The sequence below is a fragment of the Penicilliopsis zonata genome (assembly GCF_001890105.1).
Source record: "Penicilliopsis zonata CBS 506.65 unplaced genomic scaffold ASPZOscaffold_11, whole genome shotgun sequence".
NCBI lineage: Eukaryota > Fungi > Ascomycota > Eurotiomycetes > Eurotiales > Aspergillaceae > Penicilliopsis > Penicilliopsis zonata.
In genome coordinates, this window is record NW_019208920.1 from 196,464 (window position 1) to 211,108 (window position 14,645).

The 14,645-nt window shown below is 52.4% G+C and overlaps 8 protein-coding genes across 8 annotated transcripts; 3 read left to right on the top strand and 5 right to left on the bottom strand.

Moving 5' to 3' along the window:
• Positions 1–112: 112 nt before the first annotated feature.
• Positions 113–1,048, top strand: ASPZODRAFT_70022 (hypothetical protein; the record flags this gene model as incomplete). Its single annotated transcript, XM_022729635.1, has 4 exons — positions 113–232; positions 292–737; positions 795–969; positions 1,022–1,048. The coding sequence occupies 4 exons, from the start codon at positions 113–115 to the stop codon at positions 1,046–1,048; spliced, it is 768 nt and encodes a 255-aa protein (XP_022579786.1).
• A 998-nt stretch (positions 1,049–2,046) lies between these two features.
• On the bottom strand, positions 2,047–3,795 carry ASPZODRAFT_17496 (hypothetical protein; the record flags this gene model as incomplete). The annotated part of the gene is made up of 3 exons (XM_022727039.1): positions 2,047–2,412; positions 2,483–3,196; positions 3,259–3,795. 3 exons carry the CDS (start codon positions 3,793–3,795, stop codon positions 2,047–2,049), a joined length of 1,617 nt encoding a protein of 538 aa, XP_022579787.1.
• Positions 3,796–4,394: 599 nt separating this feature from the next.
• On the bottom strand, positions 4,395–5,951 carry ASPZODRAFT_69621 (hypothetical protein; the record flags this gene model as incomplete). Its single annotated transcript, XM_022729591.1, has 1 exon — positions 4,395–5,951. The coding sequence occupies one exon, from the start codon at positions 5,949–5,951 to the stop codon at positions 4,395–4,397; it is 1,557 nt and encodes a 518-aa protein (XP_022579788.1).
• A 150-nt stretch (positions 5,952–6,101) lies between these two features.
• Positions 6,102–6,958, top strand: ASPZODRAFT_564907 (hypothetical protein). Its single transcript, XM_022728612.1, has 2 exons — positions 6,102–6,374; positions 6,484–6,958. The coding sequence occupies exons 1-2, from the start codon at positions 6,133–6,135 to the stop codon at positions 6,653–6,655; spliced, it is 414 nt and encodes a 137-aa protein (XP_022579789.1). The 5' UTR covers positions 6,102–6,132; the 3' UTR covers positions 6,656–6,958.
• On the bottom strand, positions 6,809–8,535 carry ASPZODRAFT_69557 (hypothetical protein; the record flags this gene model as incomplete). Its single annotated transcript, XM_022729587.1, has 5 exons — positions 6,809–7,129; positions 7,202–7,820; positions 7,876–7,963; positions 8,014–8,367; positions 8,427–8,535. 5 exons carry the CDS (start codon positions 8,533–8,535, stop codon positions 6,809–6,811), a joined length of 1,491 nt encoding a protein of 496 aa, XP_022579790.1.
• Positions 8,536–9,614: 1,079 nt separating this feature from the next.
• Positions 9,615–10,634, bottom strand: ASPZODRAFT_133929 (hypothetical protein). Its single transcript, XM_022723391.1, has one exon. The coding sequence runs from the start codon at positions 10,330–10,332 to the stop codon at positions 9,796–9,798; it is 537 nt and encodes a 178-aa protein (XP_022579791.1). The 5' UTR covers positions 10,333–10,634; the 3' UTR covers positions 9,615–9,795.
• Positions 10,635–11,621: 987 nt separating this feature from the next.
• ASPZODRAFT_17500 (hypothetical protein) lies at positions 11,622–12,611 on the top strand (the record flags this gene model as incomplete). Its single annotated transcript, XM_022727040.1, has 1 exon — positions 11,622–12,611. The coding sequence occupies one exon, from the start codon at positions 11,622–11,624 to the stop codon at positions 12,609–12,611; it is 990 nt and encodes a 329-aa protein (XP_022579792.1).
• Positions 12,612–12,654: 43 nt separating this feature from the next.
• On the bottom strand, positions 12,655–14,386 carry ASPZODRAFT_17501 (hypothetical protein; the record flags this gene model as incomplete). The annotated part of the gene is made up of 4 exons (XM_022727041.1): positions 12,655–13,032; positions 13,082–13,404; positions 13,465–14,098; positions 14,171–14,386. 4 exons carry the CDS (start codon positions 14,384–14,386, stop codon positions 12,655–12,657), a joined length of 1,551 nt encoding a protein of 516 aa, XP_022579793.1.
• Positions 14,387–14,645: the final 259 nt, after the last annotated feature.

Here is a 14,645-nt window from a genome sequence, read left to right on the forward strand (position 1 = left end):
CGATTGCCCTCCCCCCGCACTCTCGGCACCGAACTTTCTATCCCCGCACCGTGAGCAAGAAAACTTGCAGCTTCCAACTTTCACTTTCAACCGCCTCTACATCTCTTCCAAAATGGCTACATTGTTCAATCTACAAGGCCACAAGGCCCTCGTGACAGGCGGCGGCCGAGGAATCGGACAAGCGATGGCGATCGGCCTCGCCGAAGCGGGGGCAGACATCGTTTTAATTCTGGTGAGTGAGAAACATGGCATATTGCTTCTCAAATTAGCTACTATTTCTCACAAAACAAGCGCACCCCCTCTCAAACGGAAACGAAAGAGGAGATCGAACGACTAGGTCGTAAATGCTGGGTACACCACTACGACCTCGCGGTGAAAGAGGATGTCTCCGCGCTCGTGCCGGACGTACTCGCCGCCCACCCAGACGTGGACATTTTGCTCAACGCAGCGGGGATCCAGCGCCGGTTCCGCGCAGAGGAATACAGCGACGCGACCTTTGAGGAGGTGATGCAGGTGAATGTCTCTTCGGCGTTCTCGCTCTGTCGCGATATAGGCCAGCACTGGATCGCGAACAACGTGCAGGGCAGGATCATCAATACGGCGAGTCTTGCTTCTTTCCAGGGCGGAGTGAGGATGGCCGGGTATGCGGTTAGCAAGGGGGGGATTGCGATGCTCACCAAGGCGCTTTCGAATGAATGGGCGGGATATGGTATTCGTGTTAATGCCATTGCACCGGGGTATTCCATACTTCCATACGTTTCCATATAAATATGCAACATGTCTAATTCTACTAGATATATCGCTACCGACATGAATGCTGATACCCGCTCGGACTCGAACAGCGACTACTACAAGTCCATCACGCAGAGAATCCCCATGGGTCGCTGGGGAGATCCGCGCGATTTCAAGGGGCCGGCGGTCTTTCTAGCCAGTGATGCCAGTTCATACATGACTGGTGAGATTATTATGGTATGCCAAACAAACGAAAATGAAAAGAACGCCCATCATCTAACGATTATAGGTTGATGGAGGGTGGATGGCGAGGTAATGGCAGTATGAAACGTACGACTCTAGTGGAAAAAAGTGATACACTCGGCAGTCTATTCGGTTCCTAAAGAATTGTCAGTATGGACACAGATAAATCAAGAGCAGAGATCACCTTTATCAATCACGCCGTTGAGGAGAAAGCAACCTTTCTTGTCTTCGACATCGCCTCCACAACAAAACTACACTCTTTCCAGAGCATAATAGCAGATCGTGCCAGGTTCCAAAAATTTACCACAGTAGGCCTGAGCCAGCCAGGTCTTCAACCCAGGAGGTCATTCCAAGGAAGTCCTCAACAGGGGAGCCAGGCATAACCGCGTGCTTTTTTATTTGAGGGGGGGTTTCTTCAAGCTTCCCCCAACAGTAAGGGAGGAGAGGCAGTGAAAGGAAGAAGAGGGGAAAATATGAAACAGATGAAATGAGGGGGTTTATATCTTTCTTTTGCGGGAGGCAGCAGTCTGTTGCCTTGGTTGTGTTCCATGGGTCGTCAGTAGGCAGTAGGCAGCAATGCCTTGACCAGTACCTATCAGTGATGGAAATAAGGATGTTTATCCTTTGTCGATAGTTGCGTAGTGTATTATGAGATTTCCATTACTCCATACAATGTGAGTAACAGGTCCTTCATATTTAAGCAGATTCTTTGGTCTTCTTTTCCTCCAGCCACTTGCCAACACATTACTTTCTCACCAGAGCTGCTCCATGATTCACTTTCAGTACTCTATACCAGTATTATATCCATCACGAGAGTCGTCCAGACTGCCAGGATGTGAGTGTGGGGGGTTCAAAACGAGTCCCCAGGCTCCATGACTGCCAACTCCCAACCTGTCAGGTCCGCGAGCAGCTGAGTACCCTGCCATCAGAACTTACGCTAATTCATTAAATTTAGGACTGGAAGGAACGAATATTGATGGAGCTCGCGACCTAGTAAGAGCGCATATGCCACGCTGGCTCGTGTCGTGAGCCATACGGCTAGTGTGGTCTCCCTAAGGGAGAATGTCACCATCAAACAACAACTTCAACCTGCTCCACATGGCGCTTCTCATCCATCACCCCCGACTCGACAATATCATGGCGGAACCGCTCCTCGTCCTCACGCAGCTGTTGAAGCAGCACCCCATGGGCCTGCCGGATTGGCTGGTGCGCAAACAGCTGATCCATGCTTTCCAGGGGAATCCCTTTGGTTTCGGGAATGAGGAAGAAGACGAACACGACAGAGAGGGCCATCAGGCTTGCAAAGAAGAACCAGATCCCGTAGCTCATCGTGGTGAACATCTGGGGCGTGAAACGGGAGATAAAGAAGGTCCAGAACCAATTCGAGCCAGCGGCACAAGCTTGAGCTAGCGATCGCATGTTTGGTTCGAAGATTTCCTAATAGAAAGAGAGTAAGAAAAAAAAAGAATAAGATGTTTCTCCTTCATGACTGTTCCTTTCAACTTACCGCATTGATGACCCACGGAGTACCGTTCCACGTCGGGGTATAGAATGCAGTCGACAGGTAGAAGAAGAACATGGCAGCCACCCCGCCACTGGTAATCTTGCCGGTAGGGTTCTTGGACGGATCAGCGATCTTGATATAGCCCCCCACGATCCATAAGCAGACCGAGCTGCCCGCCGCTCCCACCATAAGAAGCATGCGCCGGCCAACCCGGTCGATCATGTACAACAGCCAGAGGGTGGTGCCGATGGTTTTCACGACCCCAAACAGTCCGGTACTGAAGAGGTCGGTGTTCTCACCCGTGACTCCCAGGTTCTTGAACACTGTCGGACTGTAGTAGTTGATCGCATTGATGCCAGAACCATTCTGCCACAGGAACAACACGCTCCCGAGGAAGAGACGATACATGACCTTCTTATTCGTTGCAGCGGCACGGAACGGCTTCCAGAAGCCGAGACCAATACTGGCCCGTTGTTCCTCGAGCGCCTGATCGATTGCTCCGATTTCTTCAATCAGGTAGATATCATCTGCTGGGAGTTGGCGCATCCAGCAGAGATTCTTGATGGCTTGCTCGCGACGGCCGCGGGAGAACAGCCAGCGAGGCGATTCCCGGATGAACAGGAGCCCGATTAGAAAGAGCCCAGCAGGGATGAGTTGCACGCCAAAGGGGATCATCCACTGCATCGGGCCTGGCGCGATGTGCAAGGAGATGCCGTACTGGTATAGAATATTGGAGAAGAATAAAAAAAACAATAAATATCAAAGACAAAAAGGCTTACATTGATCCAGAACCCCACCAACCCTCCAATCTGCCAGCCCAATTCATACGTCCCTACCAATCGACCACGGATGGCAGGAGGTGACAGCTCTGAGATATAAATCGGAGCCATATTCGACCCAGCGCCGACGCCAAACCCCGCCAGCACTCTCCCGCCGTAGATCAGCCCCAGGCCGCGCTGGCCGTTGGCACCCAGCATCAGACCCGCGCCGAGCATGAAAATCAGGCCGGCACAGAGCAGTCCGACCCGTCGCCCCCAGATGTAACCGACGGGATAAGCGAAGAAGGATCCGAAAAAGGCGCCAGCCTGGAAGACAGAGACGATATTGGCGCTGACTCGGTCCAGCCGCGAGGTGCTCATGGTGTTGAGCCCGAATTCATCTTCAAAAGAACTCAATGTGATCGTCGTGCCGATAAAGGCACTGTCGTACCCGATCATGCATGACGTGCAAGACGCCACCGCCGCCAGCAGATATACTCGCCAGTTGTAAACTGCTCTGGGAGTCGGTCTGTCTTCTACCAGGGCGAGAATACCCATGTTGTAGGGAACAAATGGTAAAGAAGGGAGATACGTCAGCCTAGATTGAACTTTGCTCGTGAGTGAAAGGAGTCCTCGACAAGCCTGAAAGTCTGATCGCCCGGGGGAAAGAAGTGTCTTCTTATTTCAACTCTTACCCATGCAAGGCGGCAAAAGACTCTACCCCAGAATCAAGCCGAGTCATCATGGAGAACTCTGGTGATTGGGGCTGCAGGGGCCTGGAGGTTACAGGCCAATGCTTTCCCCCATAACTGCCCCAGGATTGTATGGCTCAGGCCTTCAATGCGAGGGAAAGCGTTTCCCCGACCCCTGACAGATCGTGGAGTAGCTGCATATACCCCGGGGGGAAGACCGAAAATCAACCCCCAGTAGGAACACTATTACTCTGGCTGTAGCCCAGCTCCGAAGGTCCGGGGGGAAACAACGTGTGTTATGTTGTTGATGCAAGGATAGCTGGTTGGGTGTGCAACAGTATACAGCATGGAAAGGCAAGCACCCAGGATATCGCAATGCTTCGAAGACCGTGCCAAAATACTGTCTATGATATATAGCTGCCCGACCTCCAAAGGGTGAACAATTCCGAAATAGTAAACCCACCATCATTCCCGTCTGGGTGGCCGAATTTCCTCCAGAATGACGCCGACATCCTTCTCAGTCGACAACCACTCCTGTTCGATGATCTTCCGGTGTTTGTCACTTCGCGCGTGAAATTCTACCTCAAAGGGACTCGACGAGAGCGTCAGGGTGATCTTCAGGTCCCAGGGATCGATTTCTACCTTCTTCCCATCGCGATAAGCGTGCGTGGTGTTGAATGCCCAGAGGATCCTCGCGACGAGGAGAAACACGCTAATGGAGCCCAATTGCTGACCTGGGCAGATTCGCCGACCGAACCCAAAGGCAGGGTGATGCGGTGGAGTGTTTTCCAGCCACCGTTCCGGTCGGTAGACAGTAGGATCTGGATAGATCTCGGGGTCGTAACCCATCGCCCAAAGGTTTGGGAGAATCATCGTGTCCTTGGGGATATGGTAGCCCATATACTCATCATCCTGGGTGTTTGCATGCGGGAAGATCAGGGGAGTGACGGGTTGCCATCTCATTGCCTCTGTGATCATGGCGTTGATGTAGGGAAGATCTTCCTGGTCGTCAACGTTGGGGAGTCGATTGGGGCCAACAACCTGGTCCAGCTCTTTCTGCGCCTGGGCGGCACATTCAGGATGAAGAACAATGACTTTTACAAGAAGACGACTGAGGGTGATGATGGCTTCGCCCCCGGCTTGATGCAAAGTGCCGACCACATAGGCGAGCTCCTTGTCGGGCAACTGACTTCCGAGCTTCGACGCTCTGGCTTCCTGCAGCCAGTTCCACGTGGGTTTTGACTTGGCGAACTCGAAATGCCTCATATGTACAGCGGTGGTTTGACGTTCCACGTCGGCGGCAAGCCATTTCCATGGTGCCAGCCAGTAAGGCGTCAGGTCAAGGAAGGGGTAGAGCTCCACGAGACGACAGTACATGCTGCTCATTGCGTCCAGGAAGAATTGGTTGATCCGGTCAAGATCTGTCACCTCGGTACTCTCGTTGCTATCTAAATGTATACCATAGCTGAGGCCAAGGAAAATGCTTGCGGAAAATCGGGACAGGCTAGAATCAAAATCATTTGAGGATAGGAAATCCGCGATAACCTGCTTGCTCTCCAGATCAAAGATAGGCGCATATCTTTTGACCATGGACGTTTCGAAGAAAGGAGAGATGATGCGATGATGGACATTCCATCGCTTGTTGTATGGAAGGACACCAATATTCATACTGTTAAGCATGCGTTCCGAGGCCATGATTAAACGCGGTCTCGAGCTATAGATAGCCCCACGCTTGTCCAACAAATCATGGGCGATGCTAGACGAGTTGATGCTGATGACCTGACGTTGGCCATAACGGAGGGAAATGATAGGGCCGAATTTTTGATGCCATTGTGTAAACATGTCCATGGGAGTGCTTCGCACCATATCAAGGATATTCCCGACGATTGGAAGTGGCTTTGGTCCCGGGGGGAGAGAATAGGTGGGCTTAGAAAAGAGATGGCGATAAACCAACAATACACCAAACAACAAGAAAAACACGCCGGTCAAGAAGGATCTGGATTCCAAGTCCACGAGAGCCATACTCTGTGGAGGAGTGAGGACCATTTTCTTCAGGCTTTCCATGGTTGTATTTTTGCGAGGACTGTCCTTTATCCTCTCTACCCTTGGAGGTCAGCTAGCTACCTCCGCCCCGAAACAAGAAAGAAAAGCTCTCTATAAATAAAAGATGCCCCCGAGGTCACCTTGGCGTGTGCTCCACACGATGCGGTGTCCTCTTGCAGGATGGAGCCGATTGATTCATCGAGTTTCGGTTCCAAATCACTCATCTCCAAGTGGCTGTCAGACTCTGCATGAAGTCAAACCAATCACACAGCTACCGAATCGCCGGATAAGGATGTGCTTTGCTGTGGCCCGGCTCCAGGACTCCATATTAGCTTCTAAGAAAGTGGTGAGTGGGCAGGGATGGCCTAGCTGTGCGACCTGCAACGACTCGGACACAATCCGGTATGTTCACCGTCCAGTCCACTGTCCACTGCTCCCTGCATTCCAGCTTCGGTGGAGGCATTTCTAAAGTACGCCATGGAGTAGGCGGGAGTAGTCCTGATGACTTCAGCAGTACCGAGGTATCCAAGAGAGTTCTCTTATTGAAGCCTGGAGGAGAGAGAGTATTCGTACTGCTGAAGAGGAAGGAACAGAGCTTGAGACGCTCAATAAGAGACGCTAGCCTGAAAGAGAAGGCAGGCCGTAACGTGATAGCGCTAGTCCTAGATAGGGAAGGTGTGTAAACCATCTGTATTTTCAGGCCGCCCAATTCGTGCTCGAGGCGCAGATCTTTTAATGCTTGCTCCATGAGGGTGGAACAGACAATGCAAATAATACAAAGGAGAGGAATGTAGCAAATGAGGCAGATATCCATTCACTACATGCTCTCTCATATCTCATACACCCACCACCACCGCTGAAGCCTTCTCCTCCGTCTTAACCGGCGCCACTTCCACCGTGTCCGCCAGCTGCCGGCTCTTGGTCGTGGCAAGGTCGCCGCCTAACAGGGCGCCGTCGCCGTCGAAGAAACGGACGATCTCCTCGAGCGGGGTGTTGCGGGTCTCGACGTAGCAGAAGTAAACAACGAGCAACTCGACGAAGAGCCACACGTCGTAGACGATATAGTACTTCCAGTCCAGGTGGTTCAGGGCGATTGGGTTGACGTACGTGTTGAAGAAGAGGGCGGCGTCGACGCTGAGGAACATCATGACCATTCCCTAGGAAAAGCAGCATGTCAGGATTGGATGGACAGAAAGGCTAATAAGTAATCGCGGAAAGGAAAGGAATACCTTTGCGCGAATCCGATACGGCAAGATCTCAACCGAGTATCCCACAAGCAGACCCGTCCAGGCGCAGTCGTAACAGCAGTAGTAGATGAAGATAAACGCAATTTCGGCATTGGCCGCGGCTGAGAAGCCCGTCTTGACGAATTCCGCGGCGCAGATGGTCCAGCAGATAAAGGAGACCATCATGCCACCCGTGGCAAAGAGGAAGAGCGGGCGCCGGCCAAACTGGTCGATGAAGAAACAGGCCGCAGTCGCGACAACCATGTTGACAATGTTGAGGATACCGTTGATTTCCAGCTGCAGGTCGGTATTCGTCACACCAATCCCGTCCAGCACATCGGTCATGTAGTACGAGACCAGCCCGTTGCCGGACCACTGCGAGAAGAAGCCCAGACTGATGAGGATGAACAGGCGGTGCCGATTGCCAGGGGTACGGAACAGCTCCTGCCACCCGTTGCTCTCAAACTCCTGCTCCAGCTTGATCGTCTGCTGGATCTCGCGGAACTCGACGTCGATGAGCTCGGCCGTTTCGTCACCGCGCGCGTGGGCGTTAGCCAGCACCTTACGAGCTTCCTCGTGTTTGCCTTTGGCGATAAGAAATCGAGGGGATTCAGGAACCATCCTAGATTATTAGTAACCGCTTCACTCGGTGTCTTCCCTAAAAAAAAAAAGCATACCAAATGGCCATCAGCTGGATCACTGAAGGAATACCCTGGAAAAGTGAAGGGATCCGCCACGCCCAGGAATTTCCAATATTAAAAGTCCCTATCCGAATTAGCCAGCCATCACGAAGAAGAAAAAGAGGAGGAACTTACCAAATGTCACCCAGGCGGCAATGACCGATCCGAGATACCAGGTGGCATTGTACACGGTGGTGAAGACAGCGCGGTGCTGCGGATGAACCAGCTCGGCGATGAGCAAGGGAGCCGAACCCTGAGCGATCGAGACGCCGAAGCCGATGAGAAATCGCGCGGCGATGAACATGTGAATATTGTACCCGACTGTCTGCAGGACGACACCGATGATCATGAGCACGCAGCCGGTGAGGATGCCCGCGCGACGGCCAGCATAGTCGGCGATGTAGGGGACGAGGGGCAGCGAGACGATGCCGCCGACGGACATGATTGCGTTGAGCAGACCGCGCTCCGAGGCACCGGGGTTATTGAACGCTGACAGGAGATAGTCAGTAACTATGATAATACGGTCAAGAAAGAAAAAGAGCTCTTACAATCCTTCCACTGCGTGAGCGCCTGCAAGCCATTCATCATAGAACCATCGTAACCGTTGGTGGCCGACGTTAGGACAGCAAATAGCAACCAGACATAGAGCGAGCGCATGCCCGGTTCCTTCCACCAGGTGATGCGGGGGAACTCTCTTCCCCCGACCTCGAAGGTGGGCTTGGAGGGTGTATAGAGAGGCATTGTCGTTAGTAGCTCCTCAGCTCAGTTTGACTCGAATGACTGTTATGAGAACGCGATCCACATGGCCAAGCAAGTAGAGAGACGAGATGCTGGTCACATCACATCTTTATACTTGATTCTGCAATTTTCGACTACTACCTCAAAGCCAAGACAAAGCCGTATATAGAATTAGTGAAACAAAGCCCAGAGCGACCTTCCCCGGATTGACGGATTGGCGGTCCGTAGACCCCGTGGAGAGAGAGACAGCCGAGGTGCACGGCTGCATGGGGAGAGTTACTAGATATTATAGGCAATCCAATCACGAGACGAGTCGTGGGAATTGATCCAAAAGACATGGCCAGTCGCGTGCCGACTAGGACCGCAGCGAACCCCTGTCATGTCAAGGCGCCTCCCCCTATTTAGGCTTATTCTGGTCTCAAATACGGCCTAGAGACAAAGCTGACGCCTTCAGCGGTCACCTGAGAGATCATCATTGGAGAGACCACGCTCGGCGTGGTATGGTAGGGTGTGATTTGGCATCGTGGTGTAGCAGGATGTTCAGGCAGTGGTTAAGAGGCATCCCATCCTAATCGAGCCACACACAGGGAGGCTGGTGCTGAAGTGGAGGGGGGGGTCTCATCCTGGAGGAGTGGGAATCACATTTCCAGTCAACGAGTGGCCTGAGGGCTGGCTCAGTAAACAAGCAAATAGTGGAATTGTGTAGAACTAACCAGGGATTAACCAGGAGAGAATTGCAAAGGACTGGCCGGAGGTTCAGTTCAGACCACGCGACAGATTGCAGATGGCTCGACACGGGGTGAAGAGACAGCAGGGGTTCTCAAGCTAGACAAACCTAGATTTTGTCAGCGGCTGAGACACTGGCTTCAAGCTTCCAAGACATACTCTTGTATCCTTATGTAGGATGAGAAAAGGTGAGAAAAAGGTGAGGAACGGGGGTGGAAGTGGGAGAGAGAAAAGTGTTACCGGTCGAATTCTGAATATTTTATATATATATTGTGTCACCTGACTGCTGCTGCTGAAAGACAAAAAAAATAAAAAAATAAAAAAAAACAAAAAACAAAAAACAAAGCCCAACAAGCAACTTCCTCGAAAGGATTACTGTCCGAATTTACTCCATGCTATGGTTGCCTTGATAATTGCCATCATAAATATATCATCAAACCTCGATCAACCCATTCAGTCCGTGGGCTCGCCGCCAAGCTTGATCCAAACACTCCTCGCCGCGAGATTGCGCGCCTCCTTCTTCGACCGCGCCGTCGCGGTGCCGACGACGCCCGAATACGATGCCGTCGACGTCCACCGCGAGGGGGTCTCGCACTCCATCACCTCCGAGAACAATGGCACGACGCCGTCAGAATCTCCCTTTTCCTTGAGCAGGACGAGATAGCGTGATTTGAGCGGCGAGGGCCCCCCCCCACCCTCAGCGGACGAAGACGGCGGGGGGGAAAGAACCGAATGGTGGGTGCGCGATAGGACGGACTCTTGGCTGAGGGCGTACGCCATGGTCGACAGGGCTGAATCGACGGGGGAGGGGACATGAACACCACCGCCAAGCCCTCGGGCACCATTGCTGCTGTTACTGTGACTGGTCGTCGTCCTCGGACCACGAGCAGGCGACTGAGCCGTCCGGAGCAAGGGATGCTTGAGATACTCCGTGAGGGCGTTCTGGATCCTTGAGAAGGTCATGACCGACTCCTGGTCCTGCTCGTGCATGACGCGATGGTACGCCGCCCCAAGAAACAGATAGAGATCCTCATGGGCGGTATCTCCACAGGCCGTGAAGTTGAAGGAAAGCTGGAGGACGCGACAGATGTCCGCGAAGGAGAGGTCGTGCTCCACCAGGATAGAATGTTGTTTCTATCAACCAGCGTTAGAAAGAAAAAAGGAAGCCGTTTCGAAGCAACGGGGATAGTACCTCCAGTTCAGCCGCCGAGTACAGGCCCTGCGACTTGGTGAGGAGCCATGAGGCAAGAAAGGCGTCGAACCATTTCTGGCCAAGCCAGATGTCTGGAGAAGCAAAATATGAGCATCCAAATCCTGCTATCAGGGAAGATACTTACGGGTTCTGTGTTCCTGGTCTAGGTAATCCATACCATAGGTATTCCATTCGTAGGAATAACTCGTATAGAGGGGCAAGAATACGTAATTTGAAGACCCTTGGCATAAGGCAGTAAGGCAGAACATTAAGGCAGAATATTAAGGCACCAAGGCATCCAGTGTAAGGCACAAGCACAGCTACTTGTATAATCTACGTATATCTGCGCAAAGAGAGATTCTGCAATGCATTTACTCTATTCTACTCTATTTACATCAATCACCATCTCCCTCCTCGCCCTCCATGCCCCCCTCCCCTCCCCCCCCCTCGAAATCCCCCATGTGGTCCGCCTCCCCCGTATCTCCCTCCGCCGCCGTATCCCACGCTCGGTCCGAAGGGTCCTGCATTCCCAAACCCGGGTCTCATGTGGATGGAATGTCGGCGTGGAGGGGGGTACATGTCCATTCGACGTGGTCTGCTGAGACAGAGGCCCATTGTAGAGTGTAGAGTGTAGAGTAGAGTGTAGAGTGTAGAGTAGAGTGTAGAGTAGAGTGTAGATTTGTAAGTAGTTGTAGAGTCGTGTAGTTATGATATAATAGATGTTTATATACAAGATAGTATACCAGGTACTATCTGAAGATGAGTTATTGGAGACGATATACTGGATACCAAAGGAATTCTATTTATACTGTACCATTGTAGTCATGTCGTCATCGCCGCATTCGGACAGGGCGCAGCACAACTTTAGAATACGACGGATTTACAGTCAACCAAGTGGTCTAGATCAGTAATCGGCTTGAAACGAACTATTTGGTTGAATTGGATATTCGATAGACAAGTTTAAAACTGCTCTGTAGATATCACAGAGGTATAAATACTGTAGTGTTGGTCGTTGGTGGACTGCTGGAGTGCTAGAGTGCTGTATAGAAACCAATTAATACTGGAGATTCATAACTACTGTGAAAAGATGCTGCCTAAACTCACTCTCAGTCTCATCTTTGCTGCTCTCACAGTAGGAGAAACGGTCTTCCAATACGTCTCGAACGGAACGTGGCTGGAAAACCTCGCGGTCCGCCCGAACAACCTCCTTTTAACCACCCGCCTCGACGTGCCAGAGCTCTGGTCCATCGATCCCTCCACGTCGAGGGGAGAAAAGCTGCTCGAATTCCCCGATGCCCTGGGGGCGATGGGGATCACTCCCTTTGCCAGCAACGGCACGACCACCGATCGATACGCCGTCGTGACGGGCAACTTCTCCCTGTCCGAACTGTCCGCCACGCCCGGCTCCTTTTCCATCTGGACGGTCTGGTTCGACGAGAGCGATCAAGTGCAGACAATCCCCTTCTTTCATATTCCCGAGGCAGAGTTTCTCAACGGGATCACCACCTTCAGCGATGAGATCTTCCTCGTCGCCGACTCCGTCAAAGGCGTGATCTGGAAGATCCAGCATTCGGTCGATTCCCCCCCTGATCCGTCATATTCCGTCGCCGTGGCAGACGAGACGATGCTTCCGTCACCCGATCAACCGGTCCAGATAGGGATAAACGGCGTCAAGGTGCTCAACGGGTACATCTACTATACCTCTACCACGCGGGAACTGCTCTGTCGCGTTCCGGTCGACGAGCAGGCGAACCCAACGGGCGCCGTGGAGGTTCTTCTCTCCGGGGTCCTGAACGACGATTTCATCATCGACGACACCAACGAGGTGGTTTACATCGCTACGAACCCACAGAACACAATCCTCAAAGCATCCAATCCACATAATGATGGTGATGCTGATTACAGCCTCTCTCTACTCGCAGGGGAAGCGTATAAACTCGATCTCGCTGGCGTGACGGCCCTGCAGTTCAGTCGTGACCGGTCAGTTCTCTACGCTACGACGTCAGGAGCCCAGATCGGACCTATCCTAGGGACACTCATCGAGCCTGCGAAAGTTGTTTCAATCAATTTGAGCTAGATATTTTTAAACGAAATACAAACTATTACCCAGAAGCTAGTACCTAGCTATAATGCTTTGTACGATCATCACTCTCCGCCAACCATGTCTTCAGCTGGCTTTCATCCCGGGGGATGAACCGGACCTTGAACGGCTTCGGTTCGGTGGTCAACGCCGTGGGAATAGAGTTACACTCGATCGCATCGATGATCGGTCTGTCCTGCACATTCTTGGCCTCCTTCATGGTGAACGCCGTGATCAGACGCAGGAAGGCCGTGTATAATTCCCGGTTCGCGAGGTGAGACCCCGCGCACATCCTCGAACCAGCGCCGTAGCCATAATGCGGTGTTCCTGCGCCTTCTGTGGAAGTCAGGAATCGTTCGGGATAGAATCTTTGAGGGGATTCAAAGTGTGTTTCGTCGTAGTTGGCAGCCCATGCATTCTACTAATCAGTACAAAAACCATATTGAACCGGGGGAGAAAAAACTTACCATAAAAAAGGACGTGCCAGGAGGAAAGACAGCGCCGTGATATTCAATCTCCTTGATGTTCTCCCTCGGCAGACAGATGGGAATCACCGTCCAAAACCGCAGCGTCTCCTTCACCAAAGCAGTGATATACGGCACTTTTTCCTCCAGCAGACATCGTTCCCAGGCATCCCCGTCGGGATACACGGCGTTGATCTCGTCGTACGCCTTCTGCTGGATGCGCTGGCCGTCTTCCGTTGCCAGATACGCAATCGCCATGATGAGGTTTCCCGGGACGGTGTCCAGCCCTGCAGAGACCATCGTCAAGCAGATGCTTTTCACCTCGGCTGTTCCTTCATTAGCAGGATGAAAACTTCACATTCAAATCATTCGACTCCGAGTCATACCGTCGTTCAATTTCGCTTCCGGATCCTTGAGGATATTCCCCGTGATGCACGGCTTGTCGGTGCCAGCCTTGATATTCGCCTTGAGCATATCCAACAAGGTCGTCAGATATGCGTCTCTGCGCAGGCGAAACTCTTCCGCTTCACGGTTCTTGCTCGGCCACAGACGCAACAAGGGCACATAATCCTGCCAGTTATTGCTTGTCGATCGGAAATTCGACACCCCGCGCTCCACCGCCACGATCTCCCTCAGCATCTCGTCGTCCACGTTGCCCTCGATGCGAACCCCGTAGTTGAGGGTTAGGCTGGTGTTGAGCGCGAACCGCTGGAAATACGCCGTCGGGTTCACCTCCACCGTCCCAGACTGCGAGTCCTGCAGGAGCTCGCGGATGCTCGCCGTCGACTCCAGGTCGATGATGGGCATGTACGATTGCACCGCGGGGCGGTTCAACGCGGTTGCCGCCGCTTTGCGTCGGCGCTTGCACGACTCGTCCCAGGGGGAAGTCCCGATCGTGAAGCCCTGCGACGACGAGACCACGCTGTGGAAGGTGTGGAAGGTCGGCCGCGAAATCAGGGCGCTCTGCTCTTTGATCCACAGCTGCCGCACAGATTCAAATGTATTGGCAAAAACGATTCTCTGGCACGTTATCAGCATATAGTCATAGTTAAAAACAGTAACTACCTAGTATGTGTAAAAGAGAGAAGATACCCTATTGCCCATTCGCACTTGAAAAACAGGACCGTATTCCCGAGCCCATCTCGCTGCTACCCGGGCATGGTCATTACCCAACTGTAATAGGTTGCCGAAGATAGGAATCCCAGGCACCTCGGGGATCCCCTTGATCTTAGGGACGTCAGTGCGGTTGAAGTAGCGGAGGAGGAAGTAGAAAACGGCTACAACGGCAGCAAAAATGACTTGAGGCATTTCGAACGATAGGATAGTAGACTATAGAGAATGATATTATGCTACATCTTCTGACAAAATCATCCCCCAAGATATAGAGAATCGTCAAGCGGGATATTTCCGGGGGAAGCGGGGAAGGATCTGCGGGAGTGGGGGAGGCGGATCTCCCTGCCCGGGCCATTCATATTATTTGTATTAGCCGCAGTCCCTCGGGCGGCGTGAATTCCGTCCTGACGCGGAATCAGATGAGACAAATGATGTACTCCGTAATATGACCCTT

Excerpts from the sequence above, each read along its gene's own strand:
- ASPZODRAFT_564907 (XM_022728612.1), top strand. The coding sequence starts at position 6,133 with ATGCGGTGTCCTCTTGCAGGATGGAGCCGATTGATTCATCGAGTTTCG. Across the intron at positions 6,375-6,483 it reads AACGACTCGGACACAATCCG|CAGTACCGAGGTATCCAAGA; the intron begins GTATGTTCACCG and ends TGATGACTTCAG.
- ASPZODRAFT_133929 (XM_022723391.1), bottom strand. The coding sequence starts at position 10,332 with ATGCACGAGCAGGACCAGGAGTCGGTCATGACCTTCTCAAGGATCCAG.